This window comes from Lissotriton vulgaris, chromosome 4_1 (genome assembly GCF_964263255.1).
Source record: "Lissotriton vulgaris chromosome 4_1, aLisVul1.2, whole genome shotgun sequence".
Lineage (NCBI taxonomy): Eukaryota > Metazoa > Chordata > Amphibia > Caudata > Salamandridae > Lissotriton > Lissotriton vulgaris.
Window position 1 is genome coordinate 616,475,539 of NC_141691.1, and position 26,672 is coordinate 616,502,210.

The window sequence follows — 26,672 nt, forward strand, 5'->3', positions numbered from 1 at the left end:
AGACTGCAAGTCCACCAAGTAGGTAACAGGACTCTTGCGCTCCACAACCTCAAAGGGGCCGGTCCATTTATCCTGGAGTGCACAAGGCTCCACGGGGGCCAAGACCCACACCTTCTGACCAGGTTGAAGCTATACCAGAGTGGCTTTCTGGTCATACCACCGCTTCATTTCCTCCTGGCTGGCTTCCAGATTTGCCTCAGCAAGTGCTCTGAAATGCCTAGTCTGGTTCCTAAAGGCCAGCATGTAGCTATATACATTCTGGGGAGGTTTCCTGGGAGATTGCTCCCTGCCTTCTTGGACCAGACTTAGAGGTCCTCTGACTGGATGGCCATACAGGAGCTCAAAGAGGGCTGAACCCTAGAGACTTCTGTGGCACCTCACGGTAAGCATAGAGCAGGCATGGCAAAAGGACATCCCACTTATGCCTCAAGGGTTCTTCCAGACCCATAATCATGCCTTTTAGAGTTCGGTTGAATCTCTCAACCAACCCATTTCCTTGGGTGGTAAGGTGTGGTGAACTTGAAGGTTACACCACACTCTTGCCAAAGGGATTTCATATACTTGGATATGAAATTGGTACCCCTGTCAGACACCACCTCTAGAGGGAATCCCACTCTGGAGAAAATTCCCATCAGCGCACGTCCCACCACGGGGGCAGTCACTGTCTTTAGAGGGATGGCTTCTGGGTACCGGGTGGCATGATCAACCAGGACCAGGATGAACCTGTGGCCCAAGGCTATCCTGGGGTCCAGTGGCCCCACAATGTCACTTCCCACTCGCTGGAATGGGGTACTGACTACAGGGAATGGCTGGAGAGGAGCCTTCAGCGTCCTCCCACTCTTTCCACTTGCCTGGCAAGTCTGGCAGGTCCTACAGTGAGCATCTGAGTTCCTGTGCATTTAAGGCCAATAAAAGTGGGTGACAAGCCTTTCATAGGTCTTGTCCTGCCCCAAATGCCCTGCCGATGGCACATCGTGAGCCAGCCCCAGTAGGTAGGCTCTGAATCTCTGGGGTACCACCAGCGCACGGGCTGACCCAGGTTCAGCAACCTTAGGCTCTGAATACAGGAGGTCATTCTCCCAATAAATGAAATGTGTTCCAGACTGATCACTGTTAGCCTGGTCTGCAGTCTGCTGCCGCAGACCTATGAGAGAAGGGCATTCTTTCTGTGCCCTGCAGAACTCTTCCCTGGAGGGGCCTCCTTCTTGCTGCCAATGGGTCAGCTCAGGCAGGTTCCCCAGTTCAGCTATCTGTTCCCCGGTAGGCTCCAGGGCATCCCCCTCAAGGTCTGCTTCCTCCTGGGCCGTGGGAACTTCAGGGGCTGGTTTCTCGCGCCTCCTGTGCCTTCTCTCTAAGGCCGGCTCCTGGGCCTCTCCCTCAGGCTCCAGGACCTCTTGAGCACCCCTACTGGCTGCCATGGACCGGGTGGTCATGCACGCCCAGTCAGGCAGACCCACCATCCTCAGGTGAGTACTTTTCTCCACCTTCTCCCAAGGTGAACTTTCCAAATCATTCCCTAGCAAACAGTCTACAGGCATGGCGGTCCTCACAGCTACCTGAAGAGTACCAGAGACCCCCCCCCCACTCAAAGGTAACCGGAGCCATTGGACACTGACTCTGTGTTGTCAGCGTTGACAACACAGCAGTATGCATGGGGTACAACCTGCTCTTGAGACACCAGGTGCTGCAGTCACACTGGATCCTGTATCTCTAAGAGCCTCCACCCTTTTGCCATTGATGGTCACCACCTGCCCATATTTTTAAATGTTGGAGGGCAGTTGGTTCTCAGGGACCGTCTCCCTGTCTCCTAAAGAGACTAGGGTCATCTGAACGGGGCCCCACCCACCTTGGACTTCTACCTCCTCCCCAAAGGCTACACTTGCCATCTGCCAGGGCGGAGCACCAGTGGGTGCAGGTTTACCAAACAGGCGACACTTGAGATAATTGGCAAAATGACCCAGTTCATCACACTTGTAACACTTTGGGGGCCCTCTTTGAACAGGGGTACCTGTCGGGGCCTGGTCGGTGTCTGGGTTGGGGGAGGCTGAGAACCTTTCCCTTGGTTCCCTTGGGGATTACTTTGGGGCCTCTTCTGAAACTCCCTCTGTTTAACCTTGTCCCCCCCACTCTTCTGCTGGGGACCCTGCCCACCTTTGGCAAAGTCTCCTACTTGGCCCTTGTGGACCCTGGTGCTGACCCAGCGGTCCGCCTCCTCAGCAAGCTTCCTAGGGTTAGTCAGCTTGCTATCAATCAGGTGATGGTGTAGCTCAGGAAAACAATTACCAGACAAGTGCTACCATGCAATTAAATCAAAGAGACCTTGAAAATCATTTACTTTGCTACCCTTCACCCAACCATCCAGTGCTCTGCAGAAAAAGGTCCCACATTCAACATAGGTACTCCCAGGAATCTTTGTACAACCCCTGAACCTCTGTCTGTACAATTTAGGAGTTAACCCATACCTGGTCATCAAAGCTTCCTTCATGCGTGGGTAAGAATTATAATCTTCAGAGGGCAAATCTAGCAGTGTGTCCCGCCCCTCACTAAGGAACCGCCCCCACAACCTCGCTTCCCAATCTCTCTCAAGGACCCGGTGGGAAGACATGGCTAACTCATAGGCCTTGAACCACTGCCCTATGCCAACATTCTTTTTTTTTTTTTTAAACCTTTATTGACATTTCAACCAAATACAAGTAAGGGCCTACAACCCCCGGGGCCGGCCGCTAAGCAGTTAGATTAGCAGAGAGCGAATTTTAAATCACATGCAGCACCTCGGGGAGCAGAATCACCATGCTATCTTACTCTTGGTCACGGAACAGCACAATTAGAAAAACAGGATATAAAAGGTTTTCATTTTATAGTATAGGATGGAAGGATCAGGTGCCGAACAATTTCCCAGCAGCGAAAAATGGCAGGCAGAATAATAAACGTGTCAACAGTAAACAGTAATCGGTCAAATCAATGGCGCTGAAACAGGCGGTTCAGGATATGAAGGAATATTACGGTCAATTCGCGCCTGCTAGTCACCTGCCCTAAGACCCAGAGAACACCACGAAAATTGAGGCACAGATGAAAAAGCAGTGATTGATACCAAAGGAAACCCACTGCACTGACCCAGAAAAAGAAAAAGACAAAGAAAGATAGGAGAAGAGAACAAAGGCCATAGAAACAAAAAAAAACGAAAAATCAAGTTCCGCCATTACCAGGAATGGAGGCTAGCAGCGGTTAAACCTCTGCAGAAGAAAGCGCTGGCTGATCCCCCTCCATTCTATCAAACCTACGGCCAATTTCACTACTACCGTTCCTTTTTAAGCTTACCGAGGCAGCTGTAAATAAACAACTGACCAAATTTTTGGAGGATGAGGACCTTTTACATCATAACCAATCGGGTTTTAGAGCCTCCCACTCCACGGAATCAGCTCTCCTTTATACAACAGAGACACTGAGGGCCGCCATGGATCAGGTAGACAGGGCTGTTCTAGTTCTCCTTGATCTGTCGGCGGCCTTCGACACGGTCTCGCATGAGATGCTGATCAACCGTCTAGCCACGGTGGGTGTAGGGGGCACTGCCTTGGCATGGCTGGAAAATTTCCTTTTGGATAGGAAACAGATTACCGTTCTCGGACAGTATCTATCAGCTAAGAAGTCAAATCCCACAGGTGTGCCCCAGGGATCAAGGCTAAGCCCGGTGCTGTTTAATCTATATATGACACCTTTAATCGAGCTAATAACATCATTTAACATCAATACAGTATCATATGCGGATGATACTCAGCTCATCCTAGTATTAGACAGCAAGTCCTAAAGAGCAGAGGAGAATCTTGGAAATTGCCTTACTGCAACCTTCAATTGGATGAAGGCTAACCATCTAAAATGCAATACGGGCAAAACCGAAATTCTCCCTGTGGGTTCCCAAAATATGTTTTCCCCCCCGGTGTGGTGGCCCCCAAATTGAGGAAATTCCGCCAAAAACAGTAGTATCTGCACGTAATCTGGGAGTCAGATTTGATGAAAAACTCTCTTTTAAACAGCAAGTGGTTGCAGTGGCACGATCATGCTTTAACATCATTCGTGGACTTCGAAAGTTTTTTAACTTCCTCCCTTTGGAAGCAAGGAAGGCAGTTGCAGTGGCATTAATTTCATCATGTTTGGACTACTGCAATAGCCTATATGCAGGAGTGAATAGAACTACCCTGCATAAGCTGCAGGTTGTCCAAAATGCTGCTGCACGCCTGGTGCTGAATCTGCCTAGGAGGTCTTCTGCCTCCGCTGCCCTAAAACAGCTACACTGGCTCCCCATTCATAAGCGAGTTCTTTTTAAGATAGTGGTAATTACCTTTAGAGCGTACCACAAAAAAGGGCCTAAATATCTGCTCCCACGGTTCAAGCCGTACATACCAGCTCGGAACCTGAGGTCATCAGATATGTGTCTCCTGACAGTCCCCAGATTCAGATTGGCCACTAAAGGAGGAAAGTCCTTGGCCGTTCTAGGTACTAAGGCCTGGAATAAACTCCCACAAAGCTTATGGCAAATTCCCACTGAGAGGGAATTTAGGAAAGACCTGAAGACCTGGATTTTTAATTTACCAGATACGGTTAGCAAACTGCTAGTTTAGGCTTTAAATGATACTCAGGTAATATGATGTGAGTAGTTTTCCGGCCTATCATCTTGGCTACGGACTACAGCGCCAAGATGCTCCTTGGAGCGATAGAATGCGCTTTATAAAAGCTGTTTTACATTTACATTTACCATCCGCAAGGAAGGGCCACATTGTGTCCGTTCCGCCAAGTTCCACACGTCCGCAGGCATAACGATCCCCACGGAGAGGCACCCTCCCCAGGGCAGGATACGCCGGAGCAGAATCAAGCCATGAGGGACGAGCCAGCAGCACGCAGCAACGCGCGGCGGGACCCCCCCCACCCCGGGGCACCAGCGGTGCTAGTGCCGGGCCTCCGGGCCGGGGCCCCCCGCAACGCAACACCGCGCGCCACCCGTCACCTCACCTCAGGTACAGCACCAGGCAGCAGATGGTTGCAAAGTAGTCCAGAAAAATTTTTCAGAAGTTCCAAGGACCGGACCCAACCACTCCTCAGTCCGTTGTTGTTCACTTTGGACCCGGGTAGATCAGCAATCGAGACCCCCGGCTTCCAGTCTGGGTTAGGCCTCAAAACATTTTCGATGTTACTGCACCCCAGAACATCAGAAAAATTCCGTGGTCACACCATCGGGGTGCCAACTAGTTCACCCACACGAATCCTGGGCAGGAGATCAGGATATTCGACAGGATAAGCGAGCGTAGGACGGAGGTCAGTGGAGCCGGGAGACTATGCGGCCATCTTGGTTGGTGTCGTAGCTCCTCCCTCTATGCCATCATTCTTAAAAAATTCTTTCACCACATCCTTTGGCATGTACACCCTTGACTCTACCTGCACTGGTGATGCGCTGCCACAAGAGGGAGTAGTTTCCATACTCTTAGCTTTCAGCTCCAGCGCCCTCAATTTCATTTCATGCTCCATTTCAATCTTTGTTTCTTCCATAGCTAGCCTTTTGTTTTCCATAGCCAGCTGTCCATTAAGTTTTGCAATCTCCATTTCATTTGCCCGGGTTTCCTTCCTGTCTGCCAACACCTTTGGCGACAGGACTCTGCCAAATTCTTGGACGCTCTCTGCTTGTTCACCATCCACCACATTCACAGGTGCCTTCACTCTAACCAGGCCTTCAGCGCCTTGTAGTAGTCTGGCTTGTTTCTACTTCCAGCGATGGTAACTTTAAATTTTAGGCAGAAGCCCCTCAGCTGGGCCTTTGTGTAGTTGTCTAGCCTCTCTTCTTCCTAATCTACTTTCTCAACTCCAGATGCTGCCCTTTCTATGCTGTTTGGGCCAGGCATGACTTCTTTAAAAATGGAGATCTCTTTAGCAAGAAAAAAATCAACAAGTATGTGGCTGCGGTATTGGTCTGAACTCACTACGTGGTGTTCAATAATCACTGTACATATATCCAAATGCAAATTCAGAATCCTCACCGCTGACCACCAATGTTAGATTTGGGGGTCTCTGATTGGCACAGGTAAAGACTTGTGACAAGCAGTGACCTTCTCCTCTAGTCAGGATAAGGGGATCACCCTCCAAAATAACCCCTGCTCACCCTTTAGGTAGTGTGGCGCAAGCAGACAAGGCTTATCTCAGAGCGTTATAGGTTAAGCATTTGTGAACACATACAGTAATTCAATGACAACACCACACATGGACACAACACTAGGATTTGTATAAAAATAAGTATTCTTTATATAAAGGTTTAGTACAACACCAAATAACGTTTCACAAATAGGCCACGATGTTATCTAGTAAATCAGCCTCTTTAAAAAGGTGTTTCTTCTTATTCTGTACATGTTGCACACTCTTGTGAGACTCTCCCGGGACAATAAACAATGTTTAAAAGGCTGGCACAATCGTTGTGGACCTTCTGGCCCGAAGCGTGCGCACCGAGGGTTCGAGTACCTTTTTGGGGAAGAGTCCGGCTCGTAGGCGGCGTACGGGACGTGGGACAGCTTTGTCGAGTGGGCGGCCCCTCTACGCTGTGGTCCCGGCTCGTGGTGGCGTCCCTGAGCGAGGCGCAGAGCGGGGGGGTCACAGGGATGCGATGCAGGCGGTCCAGGTCTTGGCAGAGTCTGTGACGTGGTGCGCCGTTCGAGCCGTACCTACGGTTCCTGAAGTGGGCAGCCCGGCACTTCGGCAATCAGTACGAGACGTACTGGGGGGATTTCAATGCGGCGCGGCTTCAGGAGCTTAGGGGTGCGGTGCAGTTCGGTACGCTTACAGCGTACGGGCCGTACCTCGCTGGAAAAAGGCTTTCTAGTCCGTGGCGGCCGATGGCGGTGGCGGTGCGGTTCAAGCAGGGGGGAAAGTGGAGTACGGTGCGGTGTGGCCCAATTAAAGTAGGGTGCGAACTACAGCATCAAGATAAGCGGAGACACACGGTGCAGGGCGGCCACAGCACGGGCTTCCAGGCGGCAAGAGTTGCGAGGCACACTCGGCGGCGGTTCCAGCGGGCACGGACACAGGCAGTCCAGAAGCTCTTAGGGAAGGCAGGGAGAAAGTCCAATGGTCCTGGGACTCTGTTCAGGGGGTAAGCTCACACACAAGCCCTTGGAGATTGATTCAACTTGTGCATTTCTGAACAAAGTCACTTCAGTCTTTTCCTCTCCTTCTTGCAGCAAAGCAAAGCACCCACCACAGGCCAGTCTCCCAGGTCAGAGACAGTGCTCCTCCATGCAGCTTTTCCAGGTCCTTCTCGTCGGGCAGAGGTTCTTCTTGGCTTAAACAGGATCTGACGTCTAAGGAGCAGGGCTCCTACATTTATACAGCAAATCTTGTGTTCTTTCAGGCCAGGGGGCCTGTGCCTTGTTCAGTCCGGTTCTGGAGCACTTTGTTGTGGTGACTCTGGCTTGTCTTTACAGTGTGCAGGGCAGAGACATCAGACGCTCCACAGGAGGCGGAGCCAGCATTGTGGTGGCAGAGCACAGCCATATTCAGAGTCAAGGGGCACTCCTCCCACCCATCTGGTGTAATCTTTCTATTCACCACCTGGCTGCCCAGACTGTCTCCTGGAATTCCCCAGCCCTGTCACTCACACAAACCAGACAGCAGATACACATAGGAGCAGAGGCGGGCTGAAATGGTTAGGCAAGCAAAGTTCAGGCTTACCAAACTCTAATTTCCACCATGTTCCCTGAGCCTGCTGGGATTATAGAGTGTAATAATTCCAGCAGCCCATTCTGGTCTATGAGAACAGGTAGCCTTACAATAGTGAAAAACGAAAATGGCTGTAATTCACTATTAGGACATGCCACACACATCAGGGCATGTCCTACCTTATACTTACAAGGGACCCTGCCCTTGGGCCTAACATAGTGGTGACTCACATGAAGTAAAGGGAAGGTTTAGGGCTGGCAAGTGGGTGCACTTGCCCAGCCAGCATGACAGTACCAGACTGCACGCAGGTGCTGCAATGGCAGATCTAGACACATTTTACAAGGCTGCTTCTGTGGGTGGCACAACCAGTGCTGCAAGCCCACCAGCAGCATTTGTATTTACAAGCCCTGGCACTCCTGGTGCACAGTACTAGGGACTGACAGTAAACCAAACAAGCCAATCATGGAAACCAATCAATGTATACATTTGTATGTAGGGAGCACTTGCACTGTGGCACTGATTGGCAGTGGCACAGTGCTCTGAGCAGCTAACCCCAGCAAAAACACATGAGGCAACAGCGAAAATGGAAGGGAGACCCAAGCCAATTGTGCCAGGTCTAACAATCAGGAAAATAAATATCCTAGAATGCTAATAGCTGCAATTGGTTTCATCTTTTTTAACAGAAAATGAAGTGAGTTTCTTTTAATCTTTTGTATTGAATTTGTAATGAACTTTGTATATAATTCTGCTATGCTTTTATGTCTGTTTTAAATACCAGCTAAATAAAGCTTTTATTTAAAAAAAAATGCTAGAAAGAAAGAAATTCAAATCGAAGATAACGAATTAAAACGTTCAGAGACCTTTCACTAGCACGAGAACTTGAATAAAATGGTTGCTACTTATGAAAAAGAAATGATATAGAAATATCAAACAATCTTTGCAAAAACATTTAGAGATGTTCAACGTCAGTAAAGAATAGTCTTAGTCTTAATAGATTCCATGCTGGAGAATAATCCCGCACTCCACAACGCAAATGATTCTCCAGCTTCTATCTAGCACAATACAAGTAATCATACGATTACAAGGAAACTAGGGCAAAAAGCACAATACTGGAATGACATAATGGCCTAAGAACTGTGTTAATTAAAAGTGGCAATAAGTGACTATATATTTAAATGGATACCTCCCTAAAGGAAGCAGCGGGTGTGTAATCTGCAACAAAGCTTCCATTTTTGTGCAGAGCATCAGTCATTTTCCTGACATCATTGAAAGGGAATAATTGTCACGGTTTGCAAATTCACTCTTAGTAGTCTTTTGTTACCAGCTAGAGGTTATCTCTTAACAACAATGAACTAGTAACGCATGTTATTATGGTCACATTACTTACTTATTATATGCTGTTTTCATTTGTAACAGTTTGCAACATATTATTGGTAGTCCATTAGCATAAGTGTATATACTACATCACCACATTCTCCCCACCGGTCACTTCACCAGCTACATTATGGGAATACTTACCATGGCGGGTGAAGATGAGGGAAATTAAAAGTGTCAGAAAGAAAAAGGCTGCACAGTCAAGAAGAGCACCTCCGGACTGCGAGAGCTGCCAGTTCTCCCTGTGGACGTCTAATATGGTGTCGGTGTCTGGTGTACTGGTTTATCGCCCACCGGGTTGTGTGGGCAATTTTGTCAGCTCCCTATTGGAAACAGTCACGCTCTTGGCCTCTTCCACGACCAACTTTATGATGCTGGGAGATTTTAATCACCACTTCAATGATCCGGCAGATCTAGTGGCGTTAGACCGGCAGTGTGATTTGAAAGCCTTCGAGTTGAGTTTAATCAATGCGGGGGCTACGCACAATAAGGGTCATCTACTTGACCCAATTTTTTCGAACATTCCCCGTCTTAGAGCCAGGCCCTCTTATCCTCTCCCGTGGTCAGACCACTTCCTGGTCCCGGTAACCTGGCAAGCTGATTCATTGGCCACTGCCTGCCCCAGGGTCCATACTTTGGAAAGAGCATGGTCCAGGTTATCGGTGGATAACTGGATTACTAACCAGGAATGTACGTGTCCTCCCCCAGAATTGGACCCGGTAAAGGCAGATGCGAACCTCGATCAGTGGCTGACCAGCTCCCTTGATGCCATTCTCCCTAAAAAGAGAATGTTAAAGAGGGAGAAGAGAATGGGTTCTGCCCCATGGTATACCCCCGAGTTACGAATCCTTAGGAAGGGATGTAAGAAGTTAGAGAGGACCTGGAGAAAAGAATGGGGGTAGCTAGTGGAGAGGAGTATCGCTCAGCAATTAGGGCGTATAAATCTGCTCTTCGTCATGCTAAAGCCCAATTCTTCGAGGAGAGAATAAAAAGTTCCTCCAACTCTTCCAGAGAGACTTTCAGAGTGGTAAAGGAAGTTCTTAAAGTTCCTGAGCCCCTGGTAACTCATGACAGCCCAGGTGAGAAGTGCAAGGAGCTGGCGGACTTTAAGCGCCTTGCCCCAGCCTGTCCAGAGAATAGACACGGGTAGTCAGCCAGGAGGAGCTCTTGCCCATCTGGACACCTTTGGGCCAGTATCAGTGGTTGAAGTCCTTAAGGTATTGGGTTCCATGAAGAGCGGTTCCCATAGGGATCCGGCCCCTATGAGGTTCCTGAAACAGGTAGCAACTACTATTGCGGTCCCTGTTACCGACCTAATGAATGCATCCTTTGCCCAGGGCTTGGTGCCACCGAGCTGGAAGAGAGCAGTGGTAAAGGCTCTCCTGAAGAAGCCAAATCTGACGATACTCAGCTGGTGGTCGCTCTATCCAAACTGATGGATAATCCTGATTCGCTGCACTCCTGTATGTCCAAAGTTCACACCTGGATGTGTGAATCAGCTTTAAAGTTGAATGGTTCTAAGACCAAAATAATGTTGCTAGGGCATAAGATTCCCTCACTCCCTTCGACTATATGGCCCAGCTGTCTGGGAGAGCTCCCGAGTCCTAAAGAGGAGATTAAGAGCTTGGTGGTCTGGTTAGAGCAAGACCTTTCTTTTAGGACTCAGGCGAAAAAAACGGCAGGAGTCTGCTTTGGTCTTCTCCTTTCAGCTAGCAAAGTCCTGCCTCTTCTTCCTTCGTTATCAAGGAAGTTGCTTATTCAGGGGCTTATTACATCAAGACTAGACTATAGCAACGCTATCTTTCTGGGTGCCCCTGAAGCAACGTTTAATAAACTTCAGCAGGTCCAAAATGCTGCTGCAAGGCTGCTTACGAATGTGCCAAGGATGCAGTCAGCTAAACCTGCCTTAAAGGCACTGCACTGGCTCCCGGTGCAGGAAAGGGTCAAATTCAAGGCTCTTTGCACAGCGCATAAAATTCTTCAGGGGAAGGGACCTCCTATCCTGAGGAACCTAGCTGTGCCCTACAAGGCTAATAGAGCGTTGCGCTCTGACCAGAAACATCTGCTCCAAATTCCCAGAGTGAAAAGGGCCCGTACCGGCGGGAGAAGATTTTCGGTCAATACAGCCACCCTATGGAACGCGCTTCCCTGAAGTTGCGCTCACAGACCTGTACTCTTCGGTTTCACAAACTTCTCAAAACTCATCTGTTTCCTGCTTGATGTTGCTGAACCGGCCTTTTGTTAATTGTTGGTGCCTGGATAAGCGCTGGGATGCCCGAGGGTAACTATGCGCTATATAAAACTCCAAATAAATAAATAAATAATGAAAAAATAGTTGAGGCTTCAGAAACTCCCCTCTTAAACTGGAATATGTAAGGGTGTAAAGAGGCTGCAGTTGATAAAGAAAGAAAGGGAAAAGCACAGGGACTAAAATAAACAATAAAATTAGGCAGGCAACACCATCATGACACGCCACAAAGCCAAGCCAATCTAGCCTTTCCGGTTGTGACCTGCCTCCACAGCTATTCTGCGTGCATCACTTTACGTCATGGGGTCGGTCGGTCGCTCGATGCAGGCTCACAGGAAGTCTGAGCGAAAAGGGTCAGAAAGCCTCTAGAATTATAGAATTTAAGCATATGCCACTTGTAAAGCGCACAGCTATCAAAACACGGCCCGCGCTCCTGTGGGATAGGAAAATTATGGGGTTCGGCGCGAAAGGAAGAGCCAAGTTTTAAGCATTTAAAGAAAAAGCCTCAAGAAAAAAGTAGAGTGAGAAGGAGAGAAGAGGCGAAGGACGGAAGCCAATGAGGTGGGGAACACGCCACGGTAAGGTCACTAGCCTAGTGCACACGGCAGTGACCTTTCTGCAATGATTAGTCCTCAAGCAGTCTGACATATATTTGTGAGGGTTGGAGCGGGGTGCAGGGCCGTTCTACTGATAGATTAGACACAGTATAATACAAGCTACTGGCACATTACCTTGACTCGTTTCTCCATTGTGCTTTTCCATTCCTGCTGCAAAATGTGCATGTCATCCGCGTCTTCATCAAACACGTCATCGCTTTTGGGAGGCTGCACTGCCTGTAACCAGGGCATGTTGGAACGCTCCAGGGCTGCCACTCCAAAGAAGGCACCTAGGTGACAAAGGTAACAGAGAGTTACTTCAAAAAGTTAAACATAGCTTGTTCTAATTACAAGTCACAGGAAGACACGTCTGTGCGTGCTCAAGGTGGAGGGGATATAGGAGACAGCAAGTCGGAGGTACAGCTAATGTAGCAGCAGTCAGACCCAAAATGATCAGGTGTTGGCATGTCCTCTGTGGACTGAGCTAAGCAAACCACAACAACTCTTGCTACTGGAACAATCTGCAGTGTTTCATGCTTCCGGCTGAGCATTCCCCACATGACCGCTAATACAAAGCACTACACTATACAAGTGACGTTGCACACAACTTTTTTTTTTTTTTAATCGGCGCCTTCAAATACACAATGCATCACACAGTTATTTCGCTAACAAACTGATAAAGTAGAGCTTTGGGTAGCTTCATCCACGTGAACCAGTGAAGAAATTACCATCTCTTTTCTCTCCGGTCAGTAGAGCTTTTCATCTGAAAATCTCACTTTCATACGACTGACAGGTGGAATTCTATATTGCCTGGTCTGTCTCCACAACTATACCAGTGCAGGGTCCCTGAAAGCAATGCTGCATGCATTAATTAGGGCCCTGTCAGGACCCTAGCAATGGTGCAATGGGGCCACAACGTGCATGACGCTTGTTGTAGTCAAACACTTTGCATCCCAGTGGTCAAAGTGGGCGGGATCGGCAGGGGACGGTGTGCCCCTACTTCTTTTATTGAAAAGATTCCATTCCCCTACTTTTTCTTTTCAAAACGGTGTCCCAGGACGGTGGAAATAGACAAGGCCTTCAAAACGGTGTCCCAGGACGGCGGAAATAGACAAGGCCTTCAGATAAGGCTCTGCTTTCGTGACCGTTGGGGGGACAGGCGGGACTGGCAGAGAAGGAAAAGGACTCCTTCCTGCCCAGAGAAGACACTGGCAATATCCACTTCTGCTCTACACTGGCAGCTGCCCTCCTCACCTCTCTCTTCCTCTTAACCCCTCTCTTTCTGTGTAGCAGCCCCATCTCACTTCCTGAAAACCATGACTTAAAGAAACGGTTCACAACCTCTCTTTCCTTCTTTCATTTATTTGCTTCCCTGTGAAATGGATCCCCAAAAAGAAAAGAACACTTTTGATGGAAATGCCCTCTTTCACACATTTTACTATTCCAAAGTGCAGCCTCAGGACGGAGAGAAATAAAGGGTTTAAAAAATAAATACATAACTAAAGAAAGCAAAACAGAGTGGTTGCAAAGTCGCCAGTTTGATTTAATTCACAACCAAACACATCCGCCTCACTTTCAAGAGTTTGCCAGTGAAGCGTGACTTTTGTTTTCTCGTCTTTCTTTAAAAACATTGTTTTCCCCGGGTGGGGAAGTGCCCCATTCCTGGAGGTACTGCAAGAGAAAGGATGGCCCCGCCGCAGGTATGGCGGGGCGCACCGGCCCCCACCCGCTACCCGCTCTCAATGTTGGGGCGCGCCCCCATCGCGTCACCATGACACAGCGGGCGCGCCTCAACATGGATTGGACCCTGGGTCCCCTAGTGACCCGGAAGTGATCGAATCACTTCCGTGTCACTATGGAACAAAGGCCTGGCTGGTTAGATCCGGCCTGGCGGATGAGGGCTTAAAACGCTGGGGAGCGCGGGAGTCTGCCTCTTTGACTCCGCGCTCCACGGCCTGCCCCTCTAGCCTCTAGGAGGCTGTAATTCTTTTTCTTGTTTTCACCCTTGCGGGTCTTAAGGGGCGAACCCGCAGTACCAACTACAACAAATAGACAAGTCAGCAATAGTTAACCTCTCAGATAAACAACTCAGTAGAGACGAAGAGATTGTTTTGAGCTTGGGCCTCAAGTTTGTCCCGAAAAGAAAAACAGATTTTACAAAACGTAAGCTGGAAGCCTTAGATTTTTGCAGAAAAATCAGGTTGAAAGCATTCTTTGCAGGGGCCGAAATGACGTCAAGTGACAAAACTACTGGCCTTAGAGTAAAATCAAAATTCACCCCGACCCAAAATATACCCAAGCAGATTTATGCTTTTGAGCAAACCGTCATCTCCTCCCTGACCAAACTTGAGAAATCTAAAAAGTTCATGCAGAATAACATAAGTAAGGGCCAAATATCCGCGATTCAAAATCTTAAGGCGGATACATCTATTTTAATCAAACAGGCAGACAAGGGCGGGGCGGTTGTAATATGTCCCCGTTCCATGTACCTCAGTGAGGGCAGCTCGCATGTCAACAACCGTGAATGGTACAGACCTGTGAAGGAGGATCCTGTGCATGCGATTCAAAACAAAATTGGAAAATTAATAAAAGAGGGATTGGATGAGGGATATTTGGGACCAAAGGAATTTCAATACCTTAATAAGAAATCGCCTAGAACACCAGTGTTGTATTTCTTGCCCAAAATCCACAAGAACGGCTAAGTACCACCAGGCAGACCGATTGTTTCGGGGTGCGATTCAGCATTGGAACCGGTCTCTAAATATATTGATTTCTTCCTAAAACCTTTCCTGACGAGCGTAAAGTCCTACCTCAGGGATACAACTGATTTTATAATCAAAGTAGAAGGACAGAAATTTAGCGACGAAACTCAATTGATGGTGACTCTTGACGTCGCTTCATTATACACACAAATTCCCCAGAACGAGGCGCTGGAGGTTCTTGAACTGTATCTGGACCAACGCGACAGACCACATAGAGTCCCCACATCGTTCATTGTGGCCCTGGCAGAAATTACACTTTGTTGTAATTATTTCAAATTCGAAAAGGAGTTCAATGTCCAAGTCAAGGGCACGGCCATGGGATGTCCTTACGCGCCAGAAATGGCAGTATTGTACATGGCCCAGTATGAAGAACGATTCATATATACCAACAACCCTTTTTTGCCCAAAATAAAGCAGTGGCTCAGATATATTGACGACGTCTGGCTCCTGTGGCAGGGGAGCCAGACGGAACTGGATGAGTTCCACCAGTGGTTGAATTCTAGGCATGGGGACATCAAGTTCTCGCTTGAAGCGAGTAAAGCCAGTATGACCTTCCTTGACGTCACTGTAGGCAGTTGCTCGGAAGTGCTGACAACCACGATCTACAAAAAGGACACTGATCGTAATACGATCTTACACTACAGAAGCTCACACCCACAATACTTGAAAGAAAACCTGCCTTATGGCCAGCTATTGCGGATAAGACGCACTGTACTGAAGTAGGAGACTTTGACATTCATGCCACAACATTTTGTAATGAAATGGCCAAGAGAGGTTACCCCAAAAAATTATTAAAACACTCCATGAAACGCGCCAGATTCACTCCTAAAGACAGTCTTTTGCAAACAAAAAACAAGAAGGAGTTAGATAAATTGGTTTGCGTAACAACGTTTGGCCCCCACAAAAATCAATTCAAAAGTATCATCTTGAAAAATTGGCACTTGTTAGAAAACCTAGAGTATCCCCTAAAAAAGCCCATCTTCGCTATGCAAAAAAATACCAGCATAGGACAGCAATTAATCAGAGCGGATAGCTTTATCCCAAAACCGAAAAGTGACCTAATAGCAAAGTGGAAGTTGAAGCCGGTATGTGGTCACCACAAATGTGGTAATTGTGTGTCTTGCCCTTCTACTATCGAGGGCAACCTGTTTGATCATAATGCCATAAAATGGAAACATGACATGTTCACAACATGTAAGACCAAGAATGTGGTCTACGCTGTGGTGTGTCCCTGCAACAGAGTTTATATTGGCAAGACCTGCCAAGCTGTAAATGTGAGAATTACGCAGCACCGCTCCAGAATAAAGAAAAAGGTGGTGTCTGCCCCAATGATGGAGCATTTCATTGAAAAGAACCATGATGCAAATGATTTTAAATGGACCGTGCTGACATGGATTGACCCAAGGCATCAATCACCCAATATTGAAAGCACCTTACTGCGCAAGGAGGCGTACCTCATAATGAAGTTTGATAGCATCAATAAGGGGTTAAATTGCATGAGTGAATTGAGTAGGGTGTAGCTAGTTCCTACTCTCGTGCTGGGCAATAAACCCTAATTCCCTAGCCGCTCCGCCATACGGGCAATAAACAAATGCATCACAATTGCAAGAATATGCAAATTTTTGTTAAAAAATTTTTTTTTAACACACAACCTGCCCTAACAGCAGGTGACCTACACGCACGCTATGTGCTGCAAAAATCATTCAGCGCATTTAAAGTTCTTCATTATATATTTTTTCCATAATACATTTCGGGACTACATGCCCCAGAAGGCCTGTGTTGTATTCACCGGGCCCTGAATACACCTGATTGGCTGATCACTACCATGTGACCAAACCTCCGTTTTTTGAAATCTTTGGTGTTTGTCTCCACTTTGCTTCGTGCTCATTCAATGAGAGAAAACAGAAAGATTCTTTTTGAACCAAAGAAGGTAAGACCGCGAACAGCGCGCTGCCCTGCTTTGGGCGCTTGGTTAAATTTCGCCACATTAAGCATGAACACTGATTCTGTATTCGTTTACCTTTACAGACATAATTCCTACTCACAGCGCCACACGCTCGATTGCGGTGGGCTGTTCAGCCCTCAGAGTTATTATAAAATGTGAGTATGACAAACTTGATATATTAAAAGCGGCAGGCGCCGCGTTAAAAAAGGTTTTAAATGTAATGCAACTTTTGATTCAGGCAGAACGTTTGTGACCCGGGTTCATTTCGCAAACTTTACATTGCAGAACCAACTTTAAGCACAGTACCTCACGCAAGGTTGCGGTGGACTGTTTGGCTTCTGAATAGAGAAGACATGTGAGTACCCCCATGTTTTTCTCATAAGTAATGCAAAGGTATTGCACAAATATACGTAGGCGGACACTGATAAAAGCGTTTATCCACACTTTAGGTCACCTTGGAACAATAAACAATGCCTTGACAAGAGACCATCCTTGAGGCTTTCACTTAAGGTAATTTCACTTCCTATTTTGTAGCACGGCGTGCGTGCGGGAACCTTCTTTTAAAGGACAATCATTTGAATATATTCCTTCTCTGTTGCAGTGTGAGACACACAGTGGCGGCCACACTACTATTAATAAAAGGTCGCACTCAAGCCCTCAATCAGGTATGCTTTTTTAGCTTAGTGTTGTTGGTTTTTAATGGATTTGGAGGAACCCTTACTAAACATAGATCCTTCATTTTTTTCATTGATAACAGTTTCCCGTGGAATCCATTTAATGCTGCCCTGATGAGAGCCCTGTGACTTTCTTAACAGGACTCGAAACGCGTCGGCTACGGCACTAGTTCGCATAAAATTCTTGTTAATACATTTAATATGAATGTTCAAGTTTAAAAGGAATGTTTAAACTTTGACTCATGTGGTTCTAAAAAGAAATAGTGCACCACATTGTGGAAACTGAATGCATATTTAATATTGGCAAACTCTTTCTGTCCGTGATTAACTGTTTTTTGATTTGGAATGAAATGATATATGTTGATTTAATGTTCTTTGTATGTCACATGTACATTAGTCCTTTTTTGTTAAGGTCTATTGATGATTAATTCAATGTTTTTTGTATGTTATTTGTATATTAGTCTTTTGTGAAAATTCAGTCGCTAGAGGTTGAGTTGATAATGTTGATTCTCTTGCCTAAAAAATAACCATCTAAAAAACTGATTCTAAAGATACTGACAAAATAAATTGTCTTGGTAAAACTAATTCATTTAGCTTTATCTATTGTCTTACTGAGTGATTTAGTAATATATCCCGGAGGCATAGGTACAATCCCCTTGTTTTACATTATTATTGTGGCCCTACCTACCCTCCGTCCCCTAAGGGCCCACCCCTTCCTTTCAATTCTACCTAAAAGACAGCACTGACTGAAGGAGTTTCCACTGGGCACTTGGCGGGGTATAATATCCTCCAGCTGATAGCAGTGGCGTTGTTCTAAGGGGTCTGGTATCGCCCTTACATGAAGGAAGTTAGTAGTACTCAGGTTGTAGTACATTCAAGCTGGGTGTTAAGAATAATGCAGAAACGCTTCTAGTGCACTTTACAAATTGTTCCCATTCTAGGTATGGTTAGCGGGCTGTTGAAACATTACCCAGATCTATGTTGCGAGATGAGTCACCTTAGATGGCCGGGTGGTCTTTGACTAAGTCCCTCAAGGTTGAGTGTTCGATACCTGGTGTTTGGAGGTATCTGTTCCTCAATTAAAGGTGTAAGCAGCAGTAATTTTAGCGGACTAAAAAGTTGGACAAATAGTGCATTTATTAAGGGGCGCTTGCCGCGAGGTTGCATCGCACGCTACAACAAAGGGACCAGCGGTTGATGCACGGAACAGAGAGCGCGTCCTTTAACAAACGCCTGATGGTCTGTTTGCAGAGTCACTGTGGCCTAATAATTAAGGTTCGATTCCGGGTGTTTCATTATAGCGGTCCCTTCAATTAGGGTCATGATTGGTGAGCAGTAAATTTAAGGTCCTTAGGGGGCGGCGCCATTCTTGAATGTGGTCGCCCAAAGCAGGGACAAGTGGTTTCTCCTAGAACTCCAGGGGTAGTTACAGCCTGTTGGCTACATGGGTGCGGGGGAGGGAGGAGTCACGCTTTCTCTACGCTGGTTGGCCACCCGCACGTGCACAATGATGCCAGTAAACAGCGCAGAGATGCACGGGCCCCTTTAACCCCTTCGATGCTCATGACGAGCTCAGCTCGTCATGAGGCACAGTTGAGCTGTGCTGATGACTAGCTGAGCTCGTCATGAATAATGGTAAATCTGGGAATGCAGCACCGGGGGAGAATACCTCTAGCAGCCAAGGTGTTAATGGAGTTAATAGAGCGTACAGGGGTAACCGGGGGCGGAAGTACCCTTACGGCAAACGGGCCCTCTGCGCATGCGCACTCCCACAGGAGGGCATGGTTTAAGTGATAAGGATCTGACACCAGTTAGTGGCCTTGCCGTAGGCCCAAATAGGATACGCAGAAAATAAATATTGTATAATGTGATTGACACGTTACATTCGGATAGGAAATACCTTGTACTAGAGGGTCAGCGGACTCGATAATTCTCTCGCCTCGGTGCCCACTCTGATCAGCGATCACACTCGGCAACTCTGGGCATTAGCTTGCCTCATCTTCACTAACGGCCCCACCAGACCGCCGGGGATGCCTGGTCTCACCCTGGAGATACCCATTAAGGGACCATCTCTCAGGGAAGCCAGGAAGGGTTTCGCAGAGGTCGAAGCGCCTTGGGACCCTCCGGGTAAGTAGTGCGCTATATAAATGCCTATACATATACATACATAAATCATACAGAATTTATACATAAAAACAAAAATTATACAATGATAAATAAAGAACATTATTAATTAATTTGCCAACCATTTTTCAAAAGGTGCCCAATTCTTAGAAGCAATTAAACGTCTTTTCCTTCCTCTGAAAGCCTGTACAGAAGTCTCTAGTTTATACCATGCCAGCATCCTGGCCTTCCAATGGCAAAAAGTAGGGGGTTCAGAATTTATCCAGAATGATGTGATACAGAGTCTAATCATAGCCATACAGATAAACAGAAAAGCTTGCAAATGTCTTGTTTTTTCAAGGGCCGTGGAATATTCATAACCAGTGATTACCATTTCCGCTGAAATTTTAACTGAAGTTTGAGTTATCTGAGTAAGAAAGGTTTCAATTTGATTGATAAAGAAGAAGGATAGCTCCGGACATTTATAAAACATATGAACAGAATCTGCGGAACTAAATTTACATCTTGCACAAAACGACCCTTTGCCCCCACTAACAACCCCCCATCTAACAAGCTTTGCAGGCGTATAGTAAAGATTAAACATAGCCATATAACTTTGCGAACGCAGAGTACCTGAAACCAAAACAGACCTAGCTAAAACCAATGGAAATTTTAAATCAATAGAAGGTACTCCAAATTTAGTCGCCCACTTATTATTCTGGTCATCTAAATCATCAGGAAGTTGAGATAGCAAGGTCTGGTATAAACTACCAATTTTTTCTTTCTTTCTTATAGATTCAACTATTATAACTTTTTGAAATATTGTTGAATTTTGAGGATATATTTTATCAAGAAAGCTTCTCAATTGCAAATATTTGAAAAAATGATTGGACTGCAAATTAAATTTCTCCTTCAGAAAGACAAAAGATGCCATTTGCCCGAGATCAGCTAAATCACCAATCTCCTTCAAACCAAGAGATATCCAAGTGATTGCCACCCCCTCTTGAAATATCACTGGGAGTAATCCAGAAGCATTTAATGGGGTGTAATGATTGATCTTAGGTATATGGAAATGACGACAAATTTTTTGCCATATCGAAAATAATGCCCACAATACCTTGAATTTAGTTTTTTTAAAATAGCTCGGTTCAAGGATACGAGTTAGTACACCTTTTGTGGTATCTCCCAATGATATTGAATATATTGAGGGTGATAGATGTACCGGGAGCTCAGCAGCGTCACCTAATAGAGGAAGGGCAAAGTGTTGGATCATAGCTGCCCAATAATAATACGTTAAGTTCGGAACTGTCCAACCTCCACGATCCTGCGGGAGGCAAGTCCACTTAGCCGCCCTCCTTGATTTGCGATAGGACCATAGAAATCGTTGACATATCCTTTCTGCTTTTGTTAAAATTAAACTAGGAATTAAAAGTGGAAGAGATGTGAAAAGATATAAAAATTTAGGGAGGACAAACATTTTAAGGATATTACATCGGCCAAATAACGAAAGATGTAAATGATCCAACCGTTCTAACTTATTATGAAGAGAATCAATAATAGGAGAATAATTCAGGTCGAGGATCTGATCCACATCAGGCGAAATTTGAATACCCAGATATGTTGCCTCCGTGGTTGTAGAAACATGGGAAATTGGCATAGCCGTAGATTGGAAAATTTGGGTCTTTGCAATATTTAACTTATAGCCCGACATTGAGCCGAATTGAGCTGCCAGAGACTCCAATGCAGGGAAAGATCGGGTAACATTATCAGTTAATATTATAATATCATCGGCATATGCCAATGCCTTCTATTCAATTCCATGAACAATGATAGGAGTGATAGTCTGCGATTTTTCTATCCTACATAAGAAGGGGTCAATAAATAAGGCGAAAAGAAGGGGAGAACAGGGGCAGCCTTGTCTGGTGCCCCTGCTAATAGGAAAATAATGTGATTCACTGCCCGAAATACGGATTTTGGCAGTTGGGGATATGTACATAGCTTGCAAAGCCTGGATAAACTCTGATGTGAAGCCCTTCCAGCGTAAAACACCCCATAGATACCCCCAGGAGACCCTGTCGAACGCCTTTTCGGCGTCCAACAGGATCACCCCGAGGGCAGAGTTTGTGACCTTTGCCCAATCTAGAAGGGCTACAACACGCCTGATGTGATCCGTCGTATCCCGGCCGGGAATGAACCCGTGCTGGCGAATAGAAACCAAAGGGAGAATTGTTTGGATTAAGCGGAGAGCCAATATCCTAGAATAGATTTTGCGATCAGTGTTGATTAGCGCAATCGGCCTATATGATGCAGGATTTAATTCGTCCTTGCCTTTTTTTTTTTAAAGAGAACAATAGTTGATTGTCGCCAAGAGTCAGGGACAGACCCAGTCTGGGCGAGGCGAAAGACTTCTAGCATTTGTTGCTTGAAAATATATGAAAAGGTTTTATAAAATTCCAAATGAATAAGATCAGGCCCAGCAGCTTTGCCATTAGAAAGGGATTTCATAGCATTCACAACTTCCTCCCAGCTAATAGGCTCAGCCAAAATTTGATTCTGATTATCTGTTACCTTTTGGGTGTCCATAGATTGAAAGAATTGATGCAAGCTAGTTTGTTGTTGAAGAGTTATGTTCGTTTCCTCTGTATATAAGGTTGAATAAAAATCAGCAAAGGCGTTTACCACACCATTAGTTGGGTCTTGTATAATACCAAACTGGTCTTTAACCCTAATAATCTGATTAGCTACAGCCCTTTGTTGTGAACGTTTTGCTAAAACCTTGCCAGAATTTTCACCCAGCTCATACATTAAGGATCGAAATTGAAAATATTTGGTTGCTATATCTTTATAAAAAGGCTCTAGTAGGTTTGACTTTGCTACAGCAACCAATTTCAAACTTGCTGCTAGGTCTTCCCCCATACGAATGTTAAGACTTAAATCCAGTTCAGCTTGTTGAAGAGCTGCAAGTCTGGTTTTAACTGTTTGCTGCTCTGTTTTCCAACGGTGAGAGGCAAATCTCTTAGTTTCGCCGCGCAATGCGGCTTTAAATGTATCCCAGACAATACTGACCGAGGCCGTGTTGCTATTAATTTTAAAAAACTCTGAGATCCAAGGAGTGAGTTGTTCCTGATAAGATTTATCTAATAAGAATTTCCTATCAAAAGTCCATAGTCTAATTTTATTGACTGGACGATCCCAGGGACAACTAAAAATAATAGGGTTATGGTCAGATATAGTCCTTGGGTTAATTTCAATCTGGACAGACCCTACGGTTTGAAGAGAGGTAAAGACAAAACCAATGCGGACCATTTTGTTATGGGGTATTGAGTAAAAAGTATAGCCCTCTTGATCTGGATAATGATAATGCCAGAGATCGGTCAAACCATGTTTAAATAAGAGAATACGAAGCGCCTTGTAAACTTGAGGTTTTCGTCCAACATATGCATTATGTTTTGTTATATCTAAGTGACTGGGGATATTGATATTAAAGTCACATCAAAAGAACATTGGATGGGGCCAAGTAGCTAACTCTATATTTAAATTCCTCAAAACCTGCGGGTCGTCAAGATTGGAAGCATACACCGAACAGACAGAAAACAAACGACCCCTAACCAAGAGCTCTGCTGTTACCCATCTACCGAAATTATCTTGCTTTACCCTTTTAACTCGACCAACCCCGGTTTTTAAGATAATAGCAACGCCCCTAATTGTAGAGGTTTGTCGGGTATAGGCCACTAAATCATAGCCCAGGAATTTAAGATAAGCCCGATTACCCCAAGGGATATGGGTTTCCTGCAGGCAAATTAGATCCACCAACATCACCTGCAGCATTTTATGAAACATCCTGCGTTTTTTAGGGTCATTCAATCCGCAAATATTCCAAGTTGCACATGTCAATCTAGGAGCAGCCATAAGATTTGATCAAGGACAAAAGGCAAACTATCCCTGAAGAACTATTAAACATTTTATAACATACATAGTTGTAATCCAGCTGATTTTTAGGAAAAATGAAGAAGTTGGCATCACATTAAATACATTTGCAAAACAGAAGCAACTGTCGAAAACCTCATGTCTGGTCAATTCCATCCACCACCACCATACCACCCAACAACCAACCCCAATCAACCCACCCACCCCAACGTAACCCACCCACCCAGAAAACCCCCATACCCCTCACCCCCCGTACTGGGCATCAGGACCATGGTCCTTGTGATGGTTGAGTAAGCGTATCCCTCCACTCCACTGAACCAGCAGTTTTCCCCTTTCCAGAAAGATAGCTCATGACCCAAAGACACTAGCGAAAAAAAAGAATCAACATTTTATAAATACCCCTCTGGTCATCAGAAAAAGAAAAAGAGAAAGATATGAGAAGAAATGATTACTGCCCTACATTTATCAAACAATATAATACATTGCCTGACTAACTATATTGAATCCAAAAATTCCTTAGCAGGTATCTCAGAGAGAAAGAACTTTGTCTGTCCCTTGAAAATAACTTTTAATTTTACCGGAAAAAGCAGAAATGCCTGGGCTCCCTTAGCCTGAAATAAAGAAATCTGTTGCCGGAGATGCCAGCGAGTGACCGTCTGAGCAAAAATCCGGACGAACAAAGAATTGACAGCCCTTAGCAGATCGCTTCTTATTGGGTCTAGCAAGATCAAAAATACGCTCACGGGCAAGGAAATTATTGAAGCATACCAGGATAGCACGGGGAAAGGGATTTTTGACAGTGGCAGAAGATTGTGTTTTTTTTATTAAGTGGAAAACGATGCGCTCTCTGTATTTCGAGATTCCAGTCCCACTGGGTGACCTCTGGGAATGCATCGGAAAAAAGATCCACTATGAACTGCCGGACATCATTGCCTTCTTTATTTTCCTCTATCCCCAAGACCCGGGGGTTATTCCTTCTCGCCCGGTTTTCAAGATCTGAGAGCTTCCATAGTATGTCCTTACGTTGTTCTTTGACCTCGGTAACTAGATCTTTCCGAGTGGCTGCGACGTCTTCGAGAGCTGAAATCCGTTCTTCAGCTTCAGCAATCCTAGTGGTAGTCTCAGTGCAGGTTTTAATGACACGGCGAAGAGAGTTCTGCATTTTGTGGCAGGCCCCCTGTGTGCGCATATTTTCTTGTCTGGTTGCTTCTCTATGCAGCATTATGGTTTGATATATCGTTACCAATGAGACCTCTTCGGGGGTAACTGAGATGGCCTCGCTAGTGTCTCGACACACATCCTGCATATTTAATTGAGTGTTGCCCAGATAAATCCTTCTGCAAGTTTTGCTGAGTAGGTTGGGCTGATACCTTAGCGCCTGGAGCTTTACGGACTGTGGCAATGTTCAAATCATTTGAGGCCTCGCGCCAATCAGCAGAGTCACTATCATAGTCTGACCACTGGAGCTCTGGGTGATCACCGTCATCCTCCTCAGATAAAGAGCGCTCAGAAACAGAATAAAAGTTCTCAGTAGATTCGCTAAGCACAGACCCCCTAGTATCATAGGAATGTTCTGTTGGCAACTCCAGAGAAGCAGATATAAGGCTATTGGATGATTGGACTTCATTACCCAACATGCACTGAGAGGGAAAGGATATAGCAGCAGATATGTCTGGAGCTGGACCTGGAATCACGACTGCTTCTTTTAACAAACTGTTGTAATGGGTTGATTCAGGGATTTCAAAAGGGTCGATATGGGGGGGGGGGGGGGAGCTTCCAGCATTAGACAATACGATATTGGGTGCTGTTACAGGTACTTTTAGAGAAAGACACACCCCCTCCTTTCCAGCCGGGTCTCCGGTCATTTTTAGTTCTTGTTCTTGCACTATATCAGGAGGACCGGGATTTATAGCAGAAGCTTTCCCCTTAGCTCCAAGCCTGTCAAACATCGCAGGCAGCGTCTGTTCCTTGGTGGTGATCAGAGGGGAAGCAGTTACAGCAGGGATCGCGGGTGAAGGCTTGTCCGCGCCTGCACCTGCGAGACGCGTTTTCTGAACAACGGCTGTAGAGCCCTTCGAGTCCACCTCCTGCTGACCGCGGGTTGAGCCGCGGGATTTGAGAGCGGCAGCCGCCGCTTTAGAAAGTGCTTTCGGCAGCATCCTGTTTTCAATAACCAGCGGCGTGAGGTGATAACCAAGAGGGCAGCTGTCAGCCTTTGAAGATGAAAATACCTCACGATACGCCGATCCGAATGAGCAACGGCTGAAGCGATGCACACCACGCCAGAGCCACCAGAGCTTCCAGGGGATTCCAGGTGTAGCGAAGGCAAGGCGGAAGGTAAGTGCCATAAACACGGTCAATACTTTCCGCGCTAAATAAACGATACAGGATTCTTAGGCAAATATTGCAAAAACCGGGCAAAGCAATCATTTCAGGGGTCCACTACAGACCAGGAGAGCAGAACGCTGCCTCACTCGGCCGAGAGCACGGCCGCCATCTTGCCCCAAGAATCGTTAATTTCAATTTTTGATTTCTTTTTATGTTTGAATAAATATGGCGGGGGTTGTATGACCCCCGCCTCCAAAGAAAAGAAATCCCTCATGTCCATTTAATAATGTTTGTTAACGGAACGGGGGGGGGGGCGCCGGCAGTCCCTGGCCATACACCTGGTTGATAGGTGGATTGGAAAACAAAATGTGTACCATTGCTCTGTGTTTATAGAAGTGTGTTCAAAACCATACTGCTTACGTTTTGTAGGATATAAGCAATGGACATTGAAACAGGTCCTTTCTGGGCCCTGTAGTCATGTCCTTATCTTTTCAGGTAAAAGCACTCATTGATTTCTAAATAGTGACTGAGAAATAGTTAGGGTAACCATGTTGTTTCTGCTTACATTTCACATGCTTTACTTAATCTTGCATTCCGTATGAGAGTTTGCCTTTTCCGGGATGTTGTTTTTGTGGCAGCTTATTACTCTGGTCTAGTGCGTAATTTGAATTGAGCCACATCCAGGTGTTTATAGCGGGGCACAATTTGGTTGTAGGTAAAGGCAGTGCAAGTTTCTTAGAGTGGGACAGTAAGGTGTTCAGTGGGGGAGAGGATGTGGCACTATGGCCAGAGCTGCTGAATTTGTAACTGACAAATTTGGTTCAGCCTTCATGACCAGTCCACCAGACGACTCTCCTGAGGAGAACATTCCCATGCTTGAACTTGGAGAATGACCCGCTAGGCCTTAGAGCACTGGTGCCTTAGCACCAGCAAGTGGACCCTCATGGTGGCAAGTGTGGGTTAACCTTGAAGGCTTGTCCACCACAATCAATACTGAAGTTCATCTACTTTCTTGCAGGCAGG

At 46.1% G+C, this 26,672-nt stretch overlaps 1 protein-coding gene across 4 annotated transcripts in view; it reads right to left on the reverse strand.

Annotated features, from left to right (window-relative positions):
* YAE1 (YAE1 maturation factor of ABCE1) overlaps nucleotides 1-26,672 on the reverse strand; it is a 618,218-nt gene that overhangs the window by 93,202 nt on the left and 498,344 nt on the right. For all 4 annotated transcript variants that reach the window (XM_086964860.1, XM_086964857.1, XM_086964859.1 and 1 more), the window contains one exon: nucleotides 12,046-12,200. In XM_086964860.1, coding sequence (XP_086820986.1) covers nucleotides 12,046-12,162 — 117 coding nt within the window. In that variant the 5' untranslated portion in view covers nucleotides 12,163-12,200. The remainder of the gene's footprint in view (nucleotides 1-12,045; nucleotides 12,201-26,672) is intronic.